A 23,618-nucleotide genomic window follows, 5' to 3' on the forward strand; every position below is an offset into this window, starting at 1 on the left:
AAAAGTTATCCATAGTGTTTATTGCCAATACAAACTGCTACACACTTCTCCCTGAAAAAAAAAAAAAAACATTACAGTGGAAGTACAGTAAGAGTAAGACTAACAACATTTTTGGACTGTATACTGAATCGCTCCTGACAACACCTCCACTAATTTTAAAAGACTAGTTGAAATTACACAGCTTTTTATGTTTCTTGTGACAAATTAACAACATTTCTACATTATGAACAGGAGAAACACACTTGGAAATCTGGCTAATCATCTCTGTGGCCTTTGAAAATAGTAGTATTGAGAGAGCAAAGCGTTTCAGAATACATGTCTTTGAGCTACAGTGTTCTTTTAGTAGAGTAATTCACTCGTTGCCTGCTGTATTTGTCTTTGGTTATCATTGCGATCATTGAAAGATTAACCACTTGCATGAACTGATAGAAAAAGAGAGAGAATAAGTTAATTTCGTCTTTTCTGGGATACCGAGCTATTCAGGAGACTGGTACAAAGATCAGTGTTGCAGAAACTTGAGGTGGTTATGGTGAGAGAGAGAGAGAGAGAGAGAGAGAGAGAGAGAGAGAGAGAGAGAGAGAGAGAGAGAGAGAGAGAGAGAGAGAGAGAGAGAGAGAGAGAGAGAGAGAGAGAGAGAGAGAGAGAGAGAGAGAGAGAGAGAGAGAGAGAGAGAGAGAGAATTATAAAGGAGCGAAATGGTTAACTCTCTGATCGGTAATGACGGTTTTCTTATTTCATCTGAGTCACCTGAGTCACTGCACGGAGACAAAAATGAAGCAGCAGACTTTTTACTTTCGGCCTTGATGAAGTTAGATCAACCTTGTCAAACTCAGATCTAGCTTGAAAAAATTTACATTAAGCTCGACAAAGTAAAAAAAAAAAAGTAAGAAACTAGTTCTCAAATAGAGTGTTAGATGAATGGAACAGACTCAGGTAATTAATTATGATGAAATAGATTGGCATGTTTTGTATAGGGACTGCCAATTGTAGGTCTGATGGCTTCCTGCAGCTTCCCTTGTTTTCATATCCTCTTATATTCTAACAGACACCAAATTCTAACCACTCCATCATTCACTTCTACTGTCCAGCGGCGTCTCTTTCCAAACTAAACCTTCAAAACAACACGTAAATTAAACTGAGGAGCATTCACACCTGTCAGTAAATTAATCTAACCAGGTGTGCATCTCCTGCAGTAGTGTTCATTTCTACCGCGCCCTTAGGCCAGACGCAGAGGAAGCACCGTGAGGAGGGACAGGAGGAAGAGCGGGAGGCAGAGGGCGGTGGTGGGGGCGCCGTGGTTGGGGTCCTGGTTGTTGCAGAAGTCGGTGCTGCAGATGTAGCCTTTCAGTGTGACAAAATCCGCGTCTCTTGTCCTCTCAGTGCTGTCACCACTATAGGGGCCGCGCTGAGTGTTCTTCACGCCCTCTGTTTGCGAGAGATGGGTAGATGACTGGTTAGATGAGTAAGTAGATGGATAGGTGGACAAACGGGGAGATATATACAAAGATAGATGGATGGATGGATGGATGGATAAGTAAATACGTAGAGAGGTGGATAGATGAAAGGGTAGATAGATCGATAGATAGACGGATATGAGACAGTCAGATAGATAGATGGATAAGTAGGTACGTAGAGAGATGGGTAGATAGGTTAGTAGATACATCGATAGACAGATGGGTAGGTAGATAAATGGATGGATGAGTGGGTGCATAGAGAGAGAGATAGACGAATGAATAGGTAGGTCGATAGATAGATGGATAGATAGACAGACAGGTGGATAGAGCAAATAGGTAAGTAGATGGATAGGTAGGGATTAGTATTGTTCAGTTATCATATAAATAAATAGACTTAAGGACAAAATAGTGCAGTTTAACCCCATCATATCCCCGAACCCTTTTTCCCATTATTGTATTTTATTTAATTTTATTTATTTATTTATTTATTTTTTTCTGTTTGCACTGAGTCACTTGTACTTTAAACTCGCACCACGTTTTTGTAAGTACGAGGAGAAACTACATCACTAAAAGGATTAATTGAAGACCTCCATCAGGTCATCTCCCTCTTAAAGAACCCACGCCTCGCTATTACTCCTATTCAGAAACGCCTTGCTCTTTCAGCGCGACTCTTCGAAGGCCACAGTGACGCTTAGCTGGGTGCTCAAGACAGTTTCTCTTGTTAATAATGTAGAAATCTTGTTCATCCGTCACTAGAATAATAAAAACACCCTTAAGATCTCTTTGCTCTCTCAACACCGCTGTTTTCAAAGGCCAAAGATGATGACATGGATCCTCAAGACTATTTCTCTTGCTAATAATGTAAAAAATCTTATCAACCTGCCAGTAGAACCATAAAAACACCATTAAGACCCAGTGTAGCTTCAACGAGATAGAGACCTAGGAAAGTAGTAGAGGTGCGGCCAGAAGTGTTTCAAAATACAGTCCAACAAGTAAAGCTGCGTGACTAGTAACACTTGGAGGGTCACAGAACAAGAGTCGAGTGGTGCTGAGGAAGATAAACCACAGCACTGAAAAGATTAAAGACCTCCATCAGATCCCACCCTTACAAACTCGAAATCCACGCCTCTCTGTAAGGGAATCTGGCTGACTAGCAACACACAAGGGCAAGGAGCAAGAGTTGGGCGGTGCAGGGGAGGACTCACTGTAATCTCGCAGCTCAGCCTTGCACTGGGTTCCCTCCGTTATGGTGAGGGCAGACAAGTTGAGGGACGCCTGGGGGCAGCTCGGGCTGTTGGATAAGTCGTTTTCTGGCGCCGCTGGGTCGTAACCAATGCACGTGTAGCACTTCACAGACTCTGCCGATAGACGCACGTACATACATGCATACTTAGATAGATAGATAGATAGATAGAGTTTATTGACCATGATACATACCTAGATAGAAAGAGAGAGAGAGAGAGAGAGAGAGAGAGAGAGAGAGAGAGAGAGAGAGAGAGAGAGAGAGAGAGAGAGAGAGAGAGAGAGAGAGAAAGGGGGTGGGGGTTGGAGACTTACCTGCAGAAGGAAGCGTTGCCACCACCACCATCACCGCCACCAGCAGGAGGGACACCATTTTGTGCATCCTGAGAGAGAGAGAGAGAGAGAGAGAGAGAGAGAGAGAGAGAGAGAGAGAGAGAGAGAGAGAGAGAGAGAGAGAGAGAGAAATTTTCTTTTAATAACAGTATTCATTAAGATCCAAAATAACACCAAAATTTTCCATGAGAGAGAGAGAGAGAGAGAGAGAGAGAGAGAGAGAGAGAGAGAGAGAGAGAGAGAGAGAGAGAGAGAGAGAGAGAGAGAGAGAGAGAGAGAGAGAGAGAGGAGGGGATCGGGCTTTGAGATCCAAAAGGCCGGTGTAAATAAAGAAAAGAAAAGAAGAAAAATTGTCACCTGTTTTGTCGCGTAGATATAGACAGAGACAGAGGCGAACTGGGACAGCGCTCAGAGTGAGGGAGCGAATGATAATGAGAGCGAGCGAGAGAGAGAGAGAGAGAGAGAGAGAGAGAGAGAGAGAGAGAGAGAGAGAGAGAGAGAGAGAGAGAGAGAGAGAGAGATGGTGGGAGGAAATTGCAGATAAGAATCGAAATATAGGTAGAGAAAGAGAGAGAGTGGGCGGATGAGATATAGAGTGAGGGAGAGAGGGGGAGAGGAGGAAGACAATGCAGGAAGGAGAGAAAAGAGAGGAGGGAGTAAGGAGAGGGAGGGAAGGGAAGGGAAGGGAAGGGAAGGGAAGGGAGAGGGGGAAAGAACAAATGATAGATGATAAAAATAATCGATAAGAAGACAATAAGATAAAGAGAGGCAGGCCACTAGTACACCTGCCTCAGCGTGCCATCTGTTGAGTGGTTGGCGGGGAGTGTTGCCTCTTTAACGGCACTCCCTCACGTGTTCCCTTCTCGGTGTCTTCTGTTTTCTTTTCTTATTGCCCCAAAAATTATAAACTGTTCTCATTGGTCTCTCATTATATTTATCTTCAGGCCTTCTGTTTTCTCCTTTCTCTTTCCTTTTCTTGTCTCTTATTACCCCAAAGGTATGCACAGTTATCTTCTTTTTTTTTTTTTTTTTTTTTTTTTTCGTCATTTATTTTCAAACAAGTATGCTCCGATTTTATGTTCTGTTGAGCCGCGGGTTTTGTGTCTTTATGTTCCTCTCCTCCCAAGGCGCCCTCCGTACCTTCCCTGTGAGCCTTATCTCTCTGACAGGGGTACAGAAGACCACAGCAGGAATCTCTAGTTTCTTTGTTGGTCATTTAGAACATGAGAAGAAAAAGTGTTGGTACAAAAAGCCATCAGGCCTACACATAGCAGTCCCTGTACAAAATATGCCTGCCTATTTCCACCTACCATCCTCATCCATACATCTGCCTAATGTTCTTTTAAAGCTCCTTAATGACTCGTCACTAACATTATTTCTGAGTCTATTCCATTCATGTACCACTCTGAGAACTATTTTTTTCCCGTTTTTTATTTATTTATTTATTTATTTACTTATTTATTTATTTTTTATATTTAACTTTACCAAGCATGACCCTACTATTTCTTGTCCTATCCTGACTACTGACCCTGAGAATGGTGCATGTGTTACTCTTGCTATGTCCCTCATTGTAGATGCAGGCAAAGTATTCATTTTATAAGCATCAGTATGAAAACACTGCGTGATCAGTATTTATGCTTCAGGAGAAATGTGAAACCAAACCAATCCTGTAATTTTTTTTTTTTTTTTTTTTTTTGCCCTAACACCCAGAAGACTGTCACCTCCCCCCATCCCCCCCTCTCTCTCTCTCTCTCTCTCTCTCTCTCTCTCTCTCTCTCTCTCTCTCTCTCTCTCTCTCTCTCTCTCTCTCTCTCTCTCTCTCTCTCTCTCTCTCTCTCTCTCTCTCTCTCTCTCTCTCTCTCTCTCTCTCACATTGTGTTATGTTGACTACGAGTACGACGACTACTATTAGGACCACTATTATTATAACAACTATTATTACGAGGACTGTTATTACTAAATTTTTTACTGCGATGACTATTATGACGACCAGTATTATTAGGAGCACTATGATGAAAACCAGTGTGATTAAGACACTATTTTTACGACGACTGTTATGACGTCTATCATTATGCCGACTATGATAACGACCAGCACAGTGACAAGGACGTTCACTTCCACGCCTCTCAGTGCCACCCCTTCAGGAAAGCAGAGAGTGTCGCCTCATTGTCTCAAAGCCTGAACCTCTTCGTTGAATCTGTGTACTACTTTGATTTAGTTTTGCTTCCCCTGTAAAGAATAGGTGAGAATGGGTAACATTGTACTGGCTTATGTATCGGTTAAAATGACGCGTCTAATTGTTTATTATTATTATTATTATTATTATTATTATTGGTATTATTGGTATTATTGTCATTATTATTATTGTATTTACTTTGTTTAGATTCTATATTTCATATCACTTTTATTCCACGTCATCAAAGCGGCGTCTGGTATTAGATTCATATTGTCAAATACACACTTTTCCCTTCGCTGTCAGCGCGTTTGGTTGTCCCCTCCCACGTGTCGTCTGTAAAGCATTGCCGGTTTTGTCCCCAGCCAAGCGGTGCCTAGACTCGGGAACATTAAGACTGGATAAGAAGATATTCTCAAATGTTCGGCAGGATGCCAGACGACGACAACAAGCAGATGGAGAGGAAGAAGGCGACAGCGAAGGGGTGGGTCACGCAGAGCTCCAAATCCTTGTCAGCATTGCTGGAGAACTCTGAGGTGACCAAGATAGAGCTTGAAGATGCTATAGGAGACTGACTGACGTCTTGCTGTCCTGGACGACGCCCAGAGGGCCGTGGAGTTGGAGATTAGCGACGCTAACGAATTGGAGGACACAGAAGCCGCCGACCAGTTTCGCCGCCAAGCAAGAGCTCCTAGAGTACAGGCAGCGCAGAGCTTGGCTGATTTGTTACAACAAAACCACGAGTCATGTGGTGAGTCAGCCCAAAATGTGAGTGGATCAGCTGAGTTAGTGATGAATAACACAAGACTGCCACGTATAGAGTTACCAAAGTTTAGTGATAACGTCCTTGAATGGCAATCCTTATGCGAAAATTATGAGGCATTAGTGGGCGAATCAGCTATGCCAGCAGTCAGCAAGTTTGGTTATCTGCAATCTTCTCTTGAGGGCGAAGCTAGGAGAATTCTACAAGGCTTAACTCTTACTGCTGCAAACTTTCCTATCGCATGTACTATGTTAAAGGAACGGTTTGGAAAGCCTGAACGTACTCGTATAATTTTTGCCCACATAGAAGCACTGCTGAATATAAGCATGCCTCCTAAGTCTTCTGAATCTGAGTACATTGCCTCACTGTGGAAGTTACAAGATCAACTTAACTCTCATGTTCGCAGTTTGGAGGCTTTTGGAGTTACAGGTGAAAAAAAAAAAGAAAGTATGGCGTCGTGCTAACCCTTGTCATCTTGTCTCGTCTGCCATGACATTCGTATGGAATGGTCCAGGGAGGGTTCGGGCCACGAGAGTGATCTTTCCTGGTTAATGATCTTCCTCCAAAAGGAAATAGAACGGAGGGATCGCTCTGACTCCCACAGGGAATGCTGCCATGTTGATGAGGTTAATCGTGGCTCTTTGGTGACGGAGAAGAAAGTTTTCCCTGGTACTGCCTCTGTCCTTGTAAACTCTTCAGCAGCAGGTATAAGTAGATAAGTACGATGTTGTGCTCAAGGAGTATGAGAGGGAGGGAATATGTGAGGAAGTTCCACCGTCAGAGCTGGAAAGTATTTACCCCTCTTATTATCTTCCCCCATCTAGGCATTCCATCTGGCCATGTTGCACAATTGATAATTCGGTTCCAGCACAATTTACTTGAGCACGCAGGTGTTTCTACTCTTTTTTCAACACTGAGAATCACTTACTGGATTTTGGGCTTAAGAAGGAATGCAAAATCCATATGTAGAATATGCGTGTCCTGTCGCAGACATGATTCCAATAAAGGTTTGAAGTCAACCAGTTGCCCCACTGCCAGAGTTGAGAGTGACTCCCTCACCATACCACCCTTTTTTGTCACTGGCTTAGACTACGCTGGGCGCATGTTTTGTGTGGATGTGCCTTCCAATACGTTGTAGCCATTGTTCTTTGCGTGTTCTGTTTTTATGGCTGTTTATTTAGAACTTAACGATTCTTTATCAATGAAGGATTGTAAACTGGCTATTTACAGGTTTGTAGCAAAATGTGGCCTCTCTTCAGTATTCTATTATGATAATGCTCAAACCTCTGTTGGTGTTTGAAATCAGTTAAAACAGAAATATGGCCCTCTTGCTCCCAGTTAGAAGTTTATAGTATCCCGTGCACCATGGTGGGGGGGCTGGTGGAAGCACTTGATAAAATCAGTCAAAGTTTCTTTTAAAAAGACACTTCGGGTTAAATGTCTAACCAGGAGTGAATTAGAGACCACTTTACATGAGATAGAGGCGTGTATTGACTCAAGGCCTTTGACCTTTATTGGTGAACATGAAGACCCTTCCCCACTGTCTCCACATTTCCTCATTGGTTGTACGGCTGGTTTTCAGGTGGAAGGTGGTAAAGATCATTTTAACCCCATTACTGTTAACGATTTAGGTTTCAAGGAGCAAGTAAGACAACAACAACTTGACAAACTTTGGAGATTGTGGAACTGTGACTATATTAAGAATTTGCCTCCTACTGTTAAGTGTTCCAGTGTGGTTTGAATTATCAATTACCACTGGACACTGTTCATTAGTTTCTTACCTTTATGTAGTAGGTAAGGTCACTCGTGGTGAGTTTCTGTGGTTTTCAGGTGAATGTCAAAGGTGAACGTATAAAGATATGTATATTTAGATATATGTACAGAGTTCTGGGAGAAGGGTGGGGCGTGTACTGGACAACGGATGTCCTCTGCGTGGACAGCGTTACACCCTGGCAAGAGACTGCCGGAGCCGACACAAGGGACGCTTAGCGCCTTCAAAAGTGCTGACAGTAGAAATGTGGTAGGGTTGACCGCACTCACAGTACATGAATATATTCATAATTATAACTCTCTAATTACATAAATAAGGCAAGGGAAAAGCTACTTATAGCTAAGAATAATACATGCCAAAATACATTAGAGAGAGATTAACTATGGAGAATACTTAAATACTATAATGTAGGTGCTATCTAACACACACATATAAGAGTATTATTAAGAACATTAAAATAAGGCAAAGTGTCAGGACACTTGGGTAGAGAAATCCAGGTTTCAGATATACTGGTAAAGTGTCTCTAGAGCCTCTGAAAACTTTTCGTGTTTGAGAAGGAAAGAGTGGATAATGAGTTAGTTATAAAAGAAATCCTTGACTTTGTCAACTTTTTTAGGAAAGTGACAGAGAATATCCTATAAGCAAGTTCTGTCACGAAAGCTAAATGAAACCGAGAAGGGTAAGTGGTTAGTTTACTAGAACGTACATGACAAGCATCTTGTACCGCATAATGTCCTATAATCTCCTCATAGGTGGTCCCTTCTGGGCAAGTCACTGAGACATAAAAGGTGTCTGAAATAAAAGTAATGATACCCGTAAAAGTTACAATGGAAAATAGGTTTTGAAACCACATGACTGTATGGACAGAGTGATAGAGCTGCAGACGCCTCTGAACGTGTCAAGGCAACTTCACAAATTCCATTTACTACAGGTAAGAAGGCAAATTCTTGAACAATGGTACAAATGTAAGTATGAAGATTTACAACGTTTTAATTCAGTTAAATCTCCAATTGTATATAATGAAAAGTCCTTGGCTATTAGCACTAAGGAAAGATTCATGTCCATTGTCATCACCGAATTATTAACGGAGAATGGAAAAGGTTTAATCTCATAGGCCTCAAAAGATACTGAGATTTAAAAGGTATGTTTACAATTATTGCATCTGTGGTCAAGGTAGTTTATAGCAATGGGTAGTAATATTGGATCATGTCCGTTGCATACAGTGGTGTCAATTTGTATGTTGACTGACCAATTTCTAGTGTGTGAAGCAAATCCTCTACAGGAAATAGTGAAGTTGTTACCCTGCCATTGACAGCATCCACCATGTTGCGAATTATTGCTTCATTAAAGGAGAGAACTGAACCCAAGGAAGCTTTAAATACATGTAAAACTTGATCCATTACCACAACGTGATTTATCAAATCTAAACTATGTAAGGTATTATCAAGCACAGTTGCTAAATCATTTGAGTACTGCAATAACTCATTGAGGTTGGACTTTAATTTAACTAGTTTATTGTGATGCAGGTTCAGGACCTTCTTATTAGTAGCTGCAACCGTTATTAGTTGATCATAATGTTTCCTGAAATCTTGTACATCCTCGTCCAAGGCGGTGCCAAAGAGATATTGAGATAGTTGTCCCAACCCATTTAGGAGTCCTCTTTTGGTACGAGCGTGCACTGGATGAAGGTTGCGTCATGCCGAGATTGGTTCAATTTGCCATGCAAAAATTCTACCATTGCTGTTAAAGCTTTGATTATGATTTGAATGAAAACTTGCGTCTGTCCATGCGTTTCATCAGCAGGTAAAGATTCCAATTCCTGTAAGTTTTTGAGACAGTGTCGAGGTCCGAAGGTACGGAAAATAAGGTAGAAAAAGGATATCGAACCAGAAGAACATATTCTATTAAGGTTACTTCCCCAAGAAGTGTGGTGAGAGTCCCCGGTTTGACATGCAACGCAGTGGACGTTTGTAGCACTTGCAGCATGCTCAAGTAGGTAACCAGGAAGCCCAGTGCCATCTGTAAGTAATGCAGGCAATTAACTGCGTGAGAGTAGGCTATACCTATGCGTCTTTGTAGTGTTAGTAGAATTATGGTTTGTAACCTGATCAGTAGTACTGTCTGTTGATGACTCGTCCTGAGCATTAGTCTTCACAAGCCGATCACTATGTACTATCTCAGCAGTGTTAAGAAGAGGATCGTGCACCTCAAATTTCTTACCATGTAATTGGCTGACAACCGAGCATGGACTACTAAATTTTGGGGAAAGTTTGAAGGTCCTGTCTGGATGACGAACTTTAACTACGTCTCCAACATGACAGAGGTCGCACGCTTGTGTTGTCGAATCATCATTTCTGCCCTAAAAGCTTGTAGGCTACTTCAGACTTTAGCATGAATATCTTGAAGACATGCATATGTTGTTTAACATAGTCATCTACATTGTAGACTGGAGTTTGGGGACTTGCCGACAAATCATAAGGAAGATTTTTATGATCACCATACAGTATATAGTGTGGGGATTTCCCAGTACTTTCACACAGTGAACTGTTAATGTAGGCCCCAACATGTGGTAACCAATCCTCCCAGTCATCATGTAGACTGTTTATAACTGGACGAAGAACCTCCAGGATTTTCCTGTTTGCTCTTTCTACCAGTCTACCAATTTGAAGAAGGATGGTAAGCCACAGCATAACTGTGTTTGATGTTGTACTTTGTACATATACCTTGTAGGTTTTCATTGCGAAATTCGGTTCCATTATTACTTAACAACACTCGTGGTGTTGAATATGGACAAAACAATTTAGTTACTAGCGCATGCACTACATATTTAGCAGATTTTTCCTTTAAAGGTGAGAGAACCACGAACCTTGAAAAATGGTCTACACACACAAGTAGGTACTGCGAGCCATTTTGACTTTTGAGTAATTGAAGAAGATCAATGGAGACAATGTCCCAAGGTTGCTCAGGTAGTGGATATTCCAGTATTGGGGCTGGTCCTTTTACCGCACCCTTGTGCTTTGCACATGATATACACTTGGCAACATAATTTTCTATGTCAGTGCGCATTGTAGACCGATAGCAGCTTTTGCGCACTGCTTGTAGAGTTCGCTCTCTTCTTGGATGTCCCGCACCTGGCATGTTGTGTACTAAGATAGGTATGACAGGGACTAAATTCTTAGGAATGATGTGTTGCTAACTAGAATCTCCCTTTTGGGGATTATGTCGACACAGAACATTGTCTGGTGACATGAAGAATTGAGAGAATGGCATATGCAGATGTGGAAGATCATCTTCTTCGCCTGGCTCCAGAGCATGTATGAGCTTAGATCATATTTTATGCTCTCGCTGTGCTTTATCTAATTCCTTCAGGGTAAAGTTATTTACAGGGATCGAGTCACTGACAGCTCCCACAGGCACATTTCGTGAAAGTGCGTCGGCTACTACATTAGCACGACCCAGCAAGTACTTGACTACTGAAGCAAATTCCTGATATGGTACAATACCATCTTGCCACTCCTCCGGTTAAGTTATTTCCTTTGAACAGTTCAATTATGGGTGCATGATCCGTGTAGACTGTAATTGGGTATTCAAGGATAATGTCCTTAAAATGTTTTAAAGGCCAAACTATGGCAAGTGTTTCCTGATGAGTTACAGAGTAATTGGACTCTGCTGAATTAAGCACACGACTTGCATATGCTATTACAGTTTTTGCCTGTGCCATCTGTCTTCATCAGTGCTGCTCCTATTCCCAGAGAAGAAGCATCCGTGCAAATAATGAACGGCTCTGAATGCTCTAAGAAAGCAAGTACAGATACATTTGTTAGTAGTAATTTTATTTCATTGAAACTTTGCTCATGAGCAGCCTCCCATTGGAAAGCAACATCCTTTTTAAGGAGTTTACTAAGTGGGAATGCAATTACCGCAAAATTCTTGATGAAAGGACGGTAATATCCCGCAAGGCCTAGGAAAGAACTGACATTCTCTACCGATTTAGGTTGAGGAAACTTCTGTACAGCCAGGATCTTTTCATCCACTGTGGATTCCTTCACCATCGACTACATGGCCAAGACATTTTATTGGTTTTTAGAAATTCATATTTAGAAAGCTTTGCTTTAAGTCCAGCTTCCTCAAGCTTCTGAAGGACTAATTTTAAACTCTCCAGATGGGACTCTTGATCCTTACTAGCGGTGATTATATCATCAAGGTATGCAAACACGGTTTTGCCAAGTAAACCCGTGAAAATACTGTTAATCATTCTCTGGAATGTTAACGGAGTGGATTTTAATCCAAGAGGCATGCATAACCATTCGTAATGGCCATTAGGTGTCCTAAACACTGTTATTTCCCGTGATGTGGGTGCCAAGGGAACCTGCCAGTATCCTGACAGCAGGTCTAAACTAGAGAAAATTTTGTTTCCACGACCTAAAGACATTAAAAGGTCGCTCAGGACAGGTAATGGATAATGATCAACCGCAGTGACATCATTGACCCGCCAGAAATCGATTACCGGTCTGAAAGATTTATCTTTCTTGGGAACCAAAAAGATTGGTGAATTCTCACAAAGCAAATTCTCATAAAGACAAATATATATCGGTAACTTAGCAGTCTTAACCTTATGAAATAGTATTATAGGTTTACGTTACTATACACATTGGTAGCTTAACAGTCTCAGTCTTACAGAATAAGATTACAAATTGTGCTACTGTACACTCTTACATAAAACAGGGCATATATCTTACACAGAGTATGTTGTAGTCTGGACACTCACATGTTGGCGGGTTATTTAACTCCTGTAGACTGGAAGTCACTCTCAATGCAAGACGCTCGTTCACGACGTCTGTTCTCCTCTACAGTATACCTGCTTCTGCCCCAGGGCAGGGCAGAGCTGGGGTGTCCTCTACACATGTTTCTTGTGTGGAGTCTTTGAAATTCCTATCTGACCTCCATTATCCCAGCCGAGGATAACTTTAACAGGTCAGCAAAATATCTTCTCCCCATCCCATCCACTACCATCCTCAGTGTTCTCTCTCTCTCTCTCTCTCTCTCTCTCTCTCTCTCTCTCTCTCTCTCTCTCTCTCTCTCTCTCTCTCTCTCTCTCTCTCTCTCTCTGGCAGTAACAGGTACACTTGTATATAGGGTGTAACACGAGTTTCTGCAAATACTGAAGGAGGTGAAAGAACTTGTAATTCTAAGTAGAAAATGTTCTATACATATTTGCATTTTAAGGCTTTGTTTACCCCTCAGAGGAGTTGAAAATGTATGGGACTCACACGTGTGCTTTGCGTGTAGCTATGAGGTGACGGACAGACGGTTGCATTGTCGCTGCCTCGGAGGTGCCACTTGATCAAATTACGAATGGTTTAATCTTATTTTTTGCAAGCTGTGGAATATTGCAGTATCTTATAACAAGACCAATAGTGTTAAAAAGCATGCAATTTACCGATAAGTATTACGTGACAACGTTATAGCGGTGATTAAAAATACTCTTGTAAAATGCTACGTGGCATCATCGAAGCGAGGGAGGAGGGGGAGGGATCGAGTCAGAGCGACCTTGAAAATTGCTAAGTGATGATGCCATGTAGCATTTTACAGGAGTACTTTTAATCACTGCAATAATGTTGTCGTGTAATGCTTATCAGTAAATTACATACTTTTAACACCATTTGTCTTGTTATAAGATACTGTAATATTCCACAGCTTGCAAAAAATAAGATTAACCATTCGTAATTTGACCAAGTGGCACCTCCGAGGCTGCGACAATGAAACCGTCTATCCGTCACCTCATAGCTACACGCATAGCACACCCACGAGTTCCATACATTTTGAGCTCCTCTAACGGGTAAACAAAGCTTTAAAATGCAAATGTGTATAGAACATTTCCTACTTAGAATTACAAGTTCTTTCACCCCTTTCAGTATTTACAGAAACTCGTGTTACACCCTGTATATCACCAAATTTATCCCTACTATGGTTTGTGGAGGCACATTTTGGGGTATGAAGTATATCCGCCAGTGAGTTTACACCAGACATACACCGGCTCTTCCTACATGGGGTGGTGTATATCTTGGAAGTCCTGAAGCAGCTAGCTAGACCAAGTATAATCCTCTGCATGTGAATGGCGGTGTGTATTTCCATATACTGTGATACGTGTGGGCTGTACCTGTCTAGGGTGCCATGTACTGGTCAGGTCTGGCTGTCTGGTGATAACTGTCTGTTTACTTATCTTCTGTCTAGCTTGTTATCGAGTGTTTTCAGCCTGCGTCATCATTCTCTCTCTCTCTCTCTCTCTCTCTCTCTCTCTCTCTCTCTCTCTCTCTCTCTCTCTCTCTCTCTCTCTCTCTCTCTCTCTCTCTCTCTCTCTCTCTCTCTACAACAGGATAAGATAGGATAAGACAAAACCCGTTAAAAACAAAAACTTTCTGGATACATGCAATAATAATAATAATAATAATAATAATAATAATAATAATAATAATAATAATAATAATAATAATAATAATAATAATAATAACAACAACAACAACAACAGCGAGAACAAGATCCAGTCACCTCCAATTAATGATATCGCGGTTCTCTTGGCTCTCATGTCACTCCGGGAGCCACAGGAGTGTCGCGACCCGTTAGGCGGCCACCGAACATATCAGCAGCTGAGTCAGATTTCCCGTCGCCAGTGAGAGGAAAGACCCAGACTGCCCACTTAGGATGACAAGCTTTCCTGCATGTCACCTGGACACGTACATAAGAGTTTACCAGGAAGGATACGAGGAAAGTGGCTGCCCAATAGAGTGGTAAGTGAATGGATGAGGGATGTGAGGTGGAAATAGGTAGGCATGTTTTATACAGGGACTGCCACGTGTAGGCATGATGGCTTCCTGCAGCTTCCCTTGTCTTTTCATGTCCATAGCCCTGCAGCTGACACATACGTAATACAACAGCAGTACTCCGCGTCACTACAGCATCGCGTGCATTCCACTGGAGCAGACATCATGTCAAGCTTCAGAGAAACCATGTATTTTTATTTATTTATGTATTAGTGTTAAGATTAACTTACAAAGAGACACTAAGGAAAGTGTGTGTGTGTGTGTCTGTGTTTGTGTTTGTGTCAAGGCCCTCAAGCCAGGCGTCGGTGGAATGCCGCCAGCAGGGAGAGGAGGAGGAGCGGCAGGCAGAGGGCGTGGGTGGTGGGTGCTGCGTTGCCCGGGCTCCTGCTATTGCAGTAGTCAGTGTTGCAGAAGTAGCCTCTGAAATTGAGGTGGTGGGTCTTCTTGGCGTCCTTCTTCATGATGTCGGCGGGTGAGCGAGATGTGATCTCGAAGCCATCTGGGGGAGAGAGAGAGAGAGAGAGAGAGAGAGAGAGAGAGAGAGAGAGAGAGAGAGAGAGAGAGAGAGAGAGAGAGAGAGAGAGAGAGAGATTAATAATACATCAACATGTCTACATACATTCATACGTACATACTTGGACTGTCCTTTCCTAAAATCTCAACAAGAAGGTTCTCGCATCGCCTCTCACAAAGTTGTGTCTACTCTCCGCCATTTCTTTTTTCCCTCTTTCCATCTGCTGATTTTATTGAAAGGCCTCATCCATGCATGTGGAGGCTCCACTCACAGCTTTACTGAACAGGGTGGAAACCAAACCTTTTCATCCCCTGAACTAGTTTAACTGAATGTGTGAGTGAGTGAGTGAGTGAGTGAGTGAGTGAGTGAGTGAGTGAGTGAGTACACTTCCACTTACCAATTTCCTGAACCATCGTCATGCACACCTGTCCACCGGCTGTTTCGACTTTATTACTGTCGAAGTTGTCAGCAGGGCAGTTCTTGTTGTTTGAAAGGATATTCTCGACGGAGGAGGGGATGTAGCCCTGACACAAGTAGCACCTGATGGCTCCTGAGAGAGAGAGAGAGAGAGAGAGAGAGAGAGAGAGAGAGAGAGAGAGAGAGAGAGAGAGAGAGAGAGAGAGAGAGAGAGAGAGAGAGCGGGGAATTATAATTAAACATTCCTTGATCTGGTTCCCGCTCCCAAGCAACACCTTACCACCAAGCTGAAGCAAGGAGGTACTGATTAAAGTGACACCTGGCTGCTGTGAATCTACATACCGTGACTCCACTGCCAGTCACACTCCACCAGTCACCCATCACGACTACTTTCAAAGAGTACAGAGATCATTTGCTGGGTCATCAAGAGTGTTTCCCCTGTTAATAATGTAGAAATGCTGTTAGTCTGTCACCAGAACTATAGAAACACCCTTAAAAACCCGTGTCACTTCAACTAGAGCCTTAGGAGAGTAGTGGAGGTGCGGTGCAGAAGTGTTTCAGGATACGATTCTTAATGTTACAGTCACTTGAACTACTCCACCTCCACCACTCCTGTGAATCTCTCCTGAAGTGACGAGGCTGGACTGAATGAGGAACGAACACATCAGGGGCGCAACACACGCACGTCGGTTTGTGAGCAGAAGTTAGAGGGGCGAGACTAAGGTGACTAATACTAGATCCGTAAATACATCATTGAATACCCGTGTAGCTTCAATTACATAGAGCCTTTTGAATGTAAGAGCAGAGAGAGAGAGAGAGAGAGAGAGAGAGAGAGAGAGAGAGAGAGAGAGAGAGAGAGAGAGACCCACCTGCCTGAGGGAGCGTCGCCACCACCACCACCGCCACCAGCAGGAGGGCTAGCAGCTTATGCATTCTGAGAGAGAGAGTATTTGTTAGTAATTATTGACTGAATTTCTGTTCCTCCTTCATATTTTTGAGTAACAATTGATGGAATTTGCCCTTCCTTCCTTTCTTCCTTCGTATTTGTAATAATTATCTTATTTTCTATCCTTCCTTCTTATTTCTGGGTAAGAACTCAATTTACCTTTCCTCTTCCCTAAAATGACTCAAGGTTCTGCTGATGGCTGGCTGAACATTAATCTCCCAACGCATCAGCTAACATGGCGCAAACTGCCTCGCTGACCCAAGGCGATTTACTGAGCAGGAACAACACATCCCTCACTGGAAAACCTTAATTAAAAACTCCATCACTTCTTTTGTTGTCTGTGCCTTGCCGATCTCCTTTAGAACACTTAAAAGACTTGTTGGTCATGAAGCAAAATGAAAGGAAGGAAAGGGAGGGAGAAAGGGACAGAAAGAGTTGCTGTTTTAACTTACTTGCTTACTTCCTTGTTTGCTTGTCTCGCAGAAGGAACTCTCAAAGATCACCAGACGGGAGCAGTGGGCGCCAGGAGGTGTTGAGCGAGAGTGAGAGAGACCCCTTGGTGTTGATAAAGAAGAGGTGGAAGGGGGAAAGGAAGGGGCCAGAGAAAGGGTTGGGGGGGTGGATGGAATATCAGAAAGATAGACCGATTAGGGAAGAGGAGGAGGGTGGGGGGACGGGGGTTAGAGGAGACCGGAGAGAGAGTATGGAAGAGGAGGAGGGTGGAGAGAGATGAAGAATAGAGAGTGAATGGGGAGGAGGGTGGGGATGAAGGAGGAGACTGGAGAGAGAGTAGGGAAGAAGAGGAGGTGGAGAGAGGAGAACGAGGACAGGCGGAAGAGGGGAGGAAAAGTGGAGAGAAAACACTGATAATCACGAAAGAGGAGAAGGTCGACTTTATATGAAAGCACCTGCAGTGTGTGTGTGTGTGTGTGTGTGTGTGTGTGTGTGTGTGTGTGTGTGTGTGTGTGTGTGTGCGCGCAGCTGCAGCGTGTTGAGGAGGGTAGACACTGGATGGTTCACCTGCTGTTCAAAATGAGGCATTCTTCTCCTTTCGCCATGTCCCCAGAGTGAAGTGTTGGCAGCAGGTATGAGTGTCGTGCAGGTGCTTCTGTCCCTTGCACCTTCCTCTGTGACTCTCTTCCTTCCCAGTTCTACCACAATTCCATCCCTCCATCTCGCTCTTTGTCTTTCCCTCGATCTTCCTCCCTCAACTGGTTTTCTCCAGTTTCTTTTAATCGGTTCGTGGTTTTCTCTTATTACGTAACCAAACCAAGTGTACACAGCAAAAGCAGGCTCAGCAAGTCCTCAGTCTGTGTCACCGATATTGATACCAGTGACATTCTTCTCATAGTCTTTCCTTCAGCTTACTGGAAGTCCTCTGGGTCAAGTCTGCCCCCACCAGCACACCCACACCCTCACCCTCACCCTCACCCACGCCCACAGAGACGTCGCCCGCCAATGAATTCTCTCCATGAGCCTGTAAGAACCAAACAGGCTTCCCCTCACTGGTCACCTTGGGTGAAGTGTCTGCCTCACACCTGGGGCCATCTCAAATACTTCTGTGCCGCACCTGCACTACATTCAAAAGACTCCTCTAGTAATTGAAACTAAATAGGTTTTCGATTAAGGGCGTTTGTATGGTTCTAGTGACAGACTAACAGGACTTCTACTTTATTAACCGGAGAAACACGCGTGAGAGGCCGGCTACTTGGTTCCGTGGCCTTTGAAAATAGTCGTGGTGTGAGAGAAAAGTATTACTGAATACTGATGTCACGTGTATGCTCAGACACTCGTTCTCATATCAGGACCGACTAGGCACGTGAGTGCCCTGCCAGTGCTGACGCTAGAAATATGGACGGGTTGACCCCACTCATAGTGCATGAGTATAGTCATAATTTAACTCTCTAATTACATAAATAAGGCAAGGAAGAGCTACTTATAGCTAAGATAATACATGCCAAAATACATTAGAGAGAGATTAACTATAGAGAATACTTAGAAACTATAATGTAGGTGATACCGATTACTTATCGATGGTAATAAAGAAGTATGGAAAGTTCCATGGTGTGTGTGTGTGTGTGTGTGTGTGTGTGTGTGTGTGTGTGTGTGTGTGTGTGTGTGTGTGTGTGTGTGTGTGTGTGTGTGTGTGTGTGTGCGCGCGCGCGCGCGCGCGACATGGGTGGCGTGATCATATCCGCCCCACCTTTATCCGCCAACACCCACTATCTACACTTGTGAATATATGTATACATACACTTGTATTGCTAATTAGGCAAGGCATTATAAATACAGTACATATTATTATTTATGTGACACCGTTACATATATATATATATATATATATATATATATATATATATATATATATATATATATATATATATATATATATATATATATATATATATAATTTTTTTTTCTCTTAACCTCGATGCAACTTGAAAAAGGGTTCTATGGTTTTAATAGAGGAAGACATTACCCCTAGAATGTCTCGGCCCCTTGGTGTTGTAGTAGAAGTTTATCCAGGTAAAGATAAACTTGTTAGAAGTATAAAGATCAAGACTTCTAGGGGTGTTGTCTATAGACCTATTCAAACACTACATGGCTTAGAAGTAACTAGTTGTAGTAATGTCACAGAGATGGGTGATATAAATTCTGCTGATAGTGTTGGTGCTCGAGCATTTGCAAATATTGACTCTGTGTGTACTGGTGGTGTTACAGTGGGAATCTACACTTAATTCATATACTAGAAAGGAGTGTAAGGTAGAGGTCCCTGGAAAACTGAATTTGTAAATTGTGTGGTGGGTATTTCTGGTGAATTTGTCAGGGTATGATATGTTTTCGATTTCTTGTATTAAGATAGAAGGCCGGGGGGGGGGGGAGTGTTGAATCTGTGTACTACCTTGATTTAGTTTTGCCTCCCCTGTAAAGAATAGGTGGGAATGGGTAACTTTGTATTGCTTTATGTGCTGGTTAAAATTATTTTTCTAACTGTTTATTATTCTCATTATGATTATTATTGTTGCTGTTATTATCATTATTGTTTTATTATAATATTCACTTTGTTTATATTCTACATTTCATACCACTTTCATTCCGCGTCATCAACGCGACGTCTGGTGTTAGCTACCTACTGTCAAATACACACTTCTCCCTTCGCCGTCAGCGTGTCAGGTCGTCCCCTCCCACGTGTCTCCTGTAAAGCATTGCCGGTGTTGGCCCCACGCACCATAATGGGCGGGATTCAATGTTACCTCTGGCTTCCTCTGTGCATCCCTTCATTTACGATAGGATAGAACATTATTAATAAAAAGAACAAAAGATCACTACCATTTAATGTCCATATATCATTCCCTCGCTATTCTCACTTACGATAACACAAGATAGAATAGATCAGATAACCACCCACTACAGTTTTATTTCCAAGGTACACGATAGCAATAACAAAGGAAACAACTGCATTACCACAGGTAACACTAAAACAATAAGAGGATAAGGGTGACAATAGCAATAGGTAGTGACGTTTCATGAATGAACCGTCACGTGCAGCCTGCGTGTGTTCTGCAGCTTCCCTTTCTTTATGTTCGCATGTGTTCTTTGCTATTTCTCCTTATTGAACTGAACCCACCTCAAATCACATCCTGCTGTTCACGTCACTGTTCTCCTTCCTTAGTGATCAGGTTCTGGTGTTCTAAGGTGTTCTAAGGGTGCTTTAAACTGTTCCTGTCTGTTTGCGTGATATCAGAGCGAGGCATCGATAGAAGGAAGATAAGTCCGCGGTCTGAAACTCTTCGCTCTCTCACCACAACTATTTTCAAAGGCCACAAAGATGATGAACCGTGTTCTCAAGAGTGTTCATCATAGTAATAATGTACAAATCTTGTTAATCGGGTCAACAGAACCGTTAAAACACTCTTAGAAAAGACCATGTAACTTCAACAAGAGCCTTTTGAATGTAATGGAGGAAGTGCGGCGCAGAAGAGTTTCAGAAAATGCTCTTAATAATGGTGGCGAGGAACAGAGACAGGCTGAGGATGTTTAAAAGCTATGTTGAACTCTACTTGTCTCCTGGCGTAGTATCTAAGCGAAGCTGCGGAGAAGGGAGGCTAAGAGGGGGACGAAGAGCAGCGGCAGGCAGAGGGCGCGCGTGTTTGGGGCAGTGTTGCAGTAATCCGTGTCGCAGAAGAAGCCGCTGAAATTAATGTACGTAGTCTTGGCCTTCTTAGACGTCACCATTATCCCTGCCACGTCCCGCACCGTGATTTCTGTCCCGTCTGAGGAGAGAGAGAGAGGGAGAGAGAGAGAGAGAGAGAGAGAGGAGAGAGAGAGAGAGAGAGAGAGAGAGAGAGGAGAGAGAGAAATTAGTGATGCATTGATGTAGCAGATGTAGAGAATGTTATTATTAGTAGTAGCGGTTGTTGTTGTTGTGGTTGTAGTATGTAGTAGTAGTAGTAGTGGTAGTAGTAGTGATCTTTGTCATATACTTAATCAAAAAAATGTCGAGTGAGTGAATTAAATGAATAAACGAGTGAATGCATGAGCAAATACCTGGATAAGTGAACGAATGAGAGAGAGAGAGGAGGAGAGAGGAGAGGAGAGAGGAGGAGAGAGGAGAGAGAGAGAGAGAGAGAGAGAGAGAGAGAGAGAGAGAGAGAGAGAGAGAGAATGAATATCAGCTGGTCAGTCATGTCAGTAAATTAGTGAATGAGGAGTAAGTGAGAGACTGACTGACCGACCGAGAGACTGAGAGAGTGAAACAGTGAGTGAGTGAGTGAGTGAGTGAGTGAGTGAGTGAGAGAGGCAGTGAGTGAGGGAGTGGCCACGTACCCATCTCCTCCACCATATAGATGCATACGATGTCTTTGCTGGTGTGCACTTTGTTCTTCTGAAAGTCACCTTTGGGGCAGTGCTTGTTGTTTGTCATCTCGTCCTCGGTTAGGTGGGGGTTGTAGCCCTGACACTTGTAGCAAATGGCGGCTCCTGAGGGTGAAAGAGAGAGAGAGAGAGAGAGAGAGAGAGAGAGAGAGAGAGAGAGAGAGAGAGAGAGAGGTGGTGGTAGTGGAGGAGGAAAAAGAAGAAAAAAAGAAAAGGAAGAAAACAAGAAGAGATAGAAGAGAAGAAAAGAACAAGAAGAACAAGGAGGTCTACAATAATGATTATGATGATGATGACAATAATAATAATAATAGTAATAATGATAATATTAATAATAATAATAATAATAATAATAATGATAATAATAATAATAATAATAATAATAATAATGATAATAATAATAATAAAGAAGGAAAGAAAAAGAAAAAAAGTAGAAAAACAACAACAACAACAACAACTACAACATCAATAATAACAGCAACAACAACAACAACGACGACGATGGCAAAACACACACACACACACACACACACACACACACACACACACACACACACACACACACACACACACACACACACACACACACACACACACACACACACACACACACACACACAGAGAGAGAGAGAGAGAGAGAGAGAGAGAGAGAGAGAGAGAGAGAGAGAGAGAGAGAGAGAGAGAGAGAGAGAGAGAGAGAGAGAGAGAGAGAGAGAGAGAGAGAGAGAGACTAACCTGCATATGGAAGAGCCGCCACTACCATCACCACCACCACCATCATGAGGAACACCATTCTCTGCATTCTGTGAGAGAGAGAGAGAGAGAGAGAGAGAGAGAGAGAGAGAGAGAGAGAGAGAGAGAGAGAGAGAGAGAGAGAGAGAGAGAGAGAGAGAGAGAGAGAGAGAGAGAGAGAGAGATTGGGCTTTGCAGTATAAGAGAGAAGATTGAATTGAATAAGTATAACATATAATAATGATAAGTATAAGTATAAAATAACTAGTATATCAAACAAAGTGTCACCTCTCTTGCTTGCTTGGCACTGCGAGATGTGGTGAGCGTGAGAGAGCGAGAGGGAGTGAGAGAGTGGGCGCGACACAGGGAGATGTAGCAAGGGAACTGAGGGTGAGACAAGATAGAGAGAGGGCGGGAGAGAGAATGAGGAGGGAGGAGAATAGGAGGAAAACAATGAGGGGAGGAGAGAGGTGAGAGGAGGGAGGAAGGAGAGGGAGGGTATGAAAGGAAATAGAATGAGGGAATGAGGACATGGGAAGGAGGAAAGATTACGGAACAAAGATAATAAAAGTAATAGATAAAACAATATCAGATAAGACACAGAGGTGGCGTGGTGCGATCTGCAGGCCTGCAACTCTCTCTCTCTCTCTCTCTCTCTCTCTCTCTCTCTCTCTCTCTCTCTCTCTCTCTCTCTCTGACTGATAATTACACGTGTAATCTCATTTTTAACAATCTTGGGGAATTTAACCCATCAAAAGTTACACTACAAATACTTAAAGCTTCACGAGGTACTTTTGTTGTGAGTGTCTTTTGAAACTTGCATTATCTTGTACCAGACTGTGATGCCAAGCGGAGAAGTTGTAGCAGTGGAAGGGTTCAGTCGTGGTGCGCGTCAACATGCATTGCAGCGGTTCATGTTGGCATGTTTATTTGCTTCCAGTGTTTTCTGAAAGGCTCACTGCGTCATGGCGAGAGAGAGAGAGAGAGAGAGAGAGAGAGAGAGAGAGAGAGAGAGAGAGAGAGAGAGAGAGAGAGAGAGAGAGAGAGAGAGAGAGAGAGAGAGCAGTGCAGACAAGGCCACACTCCTCGCCGAGCTTTTCGCCAACAAGATGAAGGTTGACGACTCGGCACGACCTGTACCACAGCTGGCCCCGGAAACTGATTGCACTGTCACCACTGTCTTGGTGACGGCAGAGCAGGTTGAGCGGCTACTCGGTGCGGTGGATGTGGGTAAAGCCACAGGCCCGGATGACGTCAGCCCACGGCTCCTCAAGCAATGCGCTAGAGAGCTGTCAGCTCCTCTCACCACCGTCTTCACATCTTGCCTGAGGGAGAAGAAGTGGCCCTCAGTATGGAAGGAAGCGCGTGTGGTCCCAGTCCATAAGAAAAACTCAAGGTCTGAGCCCAACAACTACAGACCCATCTCCCTGCTCTCAGTGATGGGCAAGTTGCTGGAGAAAATAGTGGCTGCTGCCATCTGCCAACACCTGAGCGAGAACCACCTCCTCTCAGACAAGCAGTTTGGCTTCAGGCCTGGCAGATCCACCGCAGACCTCCTCCTCATCCTCTCCAAGGAC

The 23,618-nt window shown here is 43.1% G+C and overlaps 1 protein-coding gene across 5 annotated transcripts; it reads right to left on the minus strand.

Annotated features, from left to right (window-relative positions):
• On the minus strand, positions 1 to 17,043 carry LOC135102686 (lymphocyte antigen 6G-like). Of its 5 annotated transcripts, none has more exons than XR_010269729.1 (5): positions 12,505 to 12,848; positions 3,012 to 3,079; positions 2,660 to 2,812; positions 1,153 to 1,425; positions 1 to 51 (listed from the first exon to the last, which is right to left on the minus strand). XR_010269729.1 is itself a non-coding variant. In XM_064008077.1 (4 exons), coding segments are annotated over exons 1-4 (432 nt in total). In that variant the 5' UTR covers positions 12,507 to 12,839; the 3' UTR covers positions 598 to 1,216. The 5 variants fall into 5 exon arrangements, 2 of the variants coding, with proteins under 2 accessions (XP_063864147.1, XP_063864148.1); XR_010269730.1 differs by lacking the exon at positions 12,505 to 12,848 and adding an exon at positions 3,387 to 3,493; XR_010269731.1 differs by lacking the exons at positions 1 to 51; positions 1,153 to 1,425; positions 2,660 to 2,812; positions 3,012 to 3,079 and adding exons at positions 7,816 to 9,755; positions 15,469 to 15,621; positions 16,358 to 16,422; positions 16,887 to 17,043 and having other exon boundaries at positions 12,505 to 15,056.
• Between the last annotated feature and the right edge of the window lie 6,575 nt (positions 17,044 to 23,618).

The sequence above is a fragment of the Scylla paramamosain genome, chromosome 8 (genome assembly GCF_035594125.1).
Source record: "Scylla paramamosain isolate STU-SP2022 chromosome 8, ASM3559412v1, whole genome shotgun sequence".
Taxonomy (NCBI): Eukaryota; Metazoa; Arthropoda; class Malacostraca; order Decapoda; family Portunidae; genus Scylla; species Scylla paramamosain.

Excerpts from the sequence above, each read along its gene's own strand:
- LOC135102686 (XM_064008077.1), bottom strand. Across the intron at positions 2,813-3,011 it reads GGCAACGCTTCCTTCTGCAG|AGTCTGTGAAGTGCTACACG; the intron begins GTAAGTCTCCAA and ends GTCTATCGGCAG. Across the intron at positions 1,426-2,659 it reads GGCTGAGCTGCGAGATTACA|AGGGCGTGAAGAACACTCAG; the intron begins GTGAGTCCTCCC and ends TCTCGCAAACAG.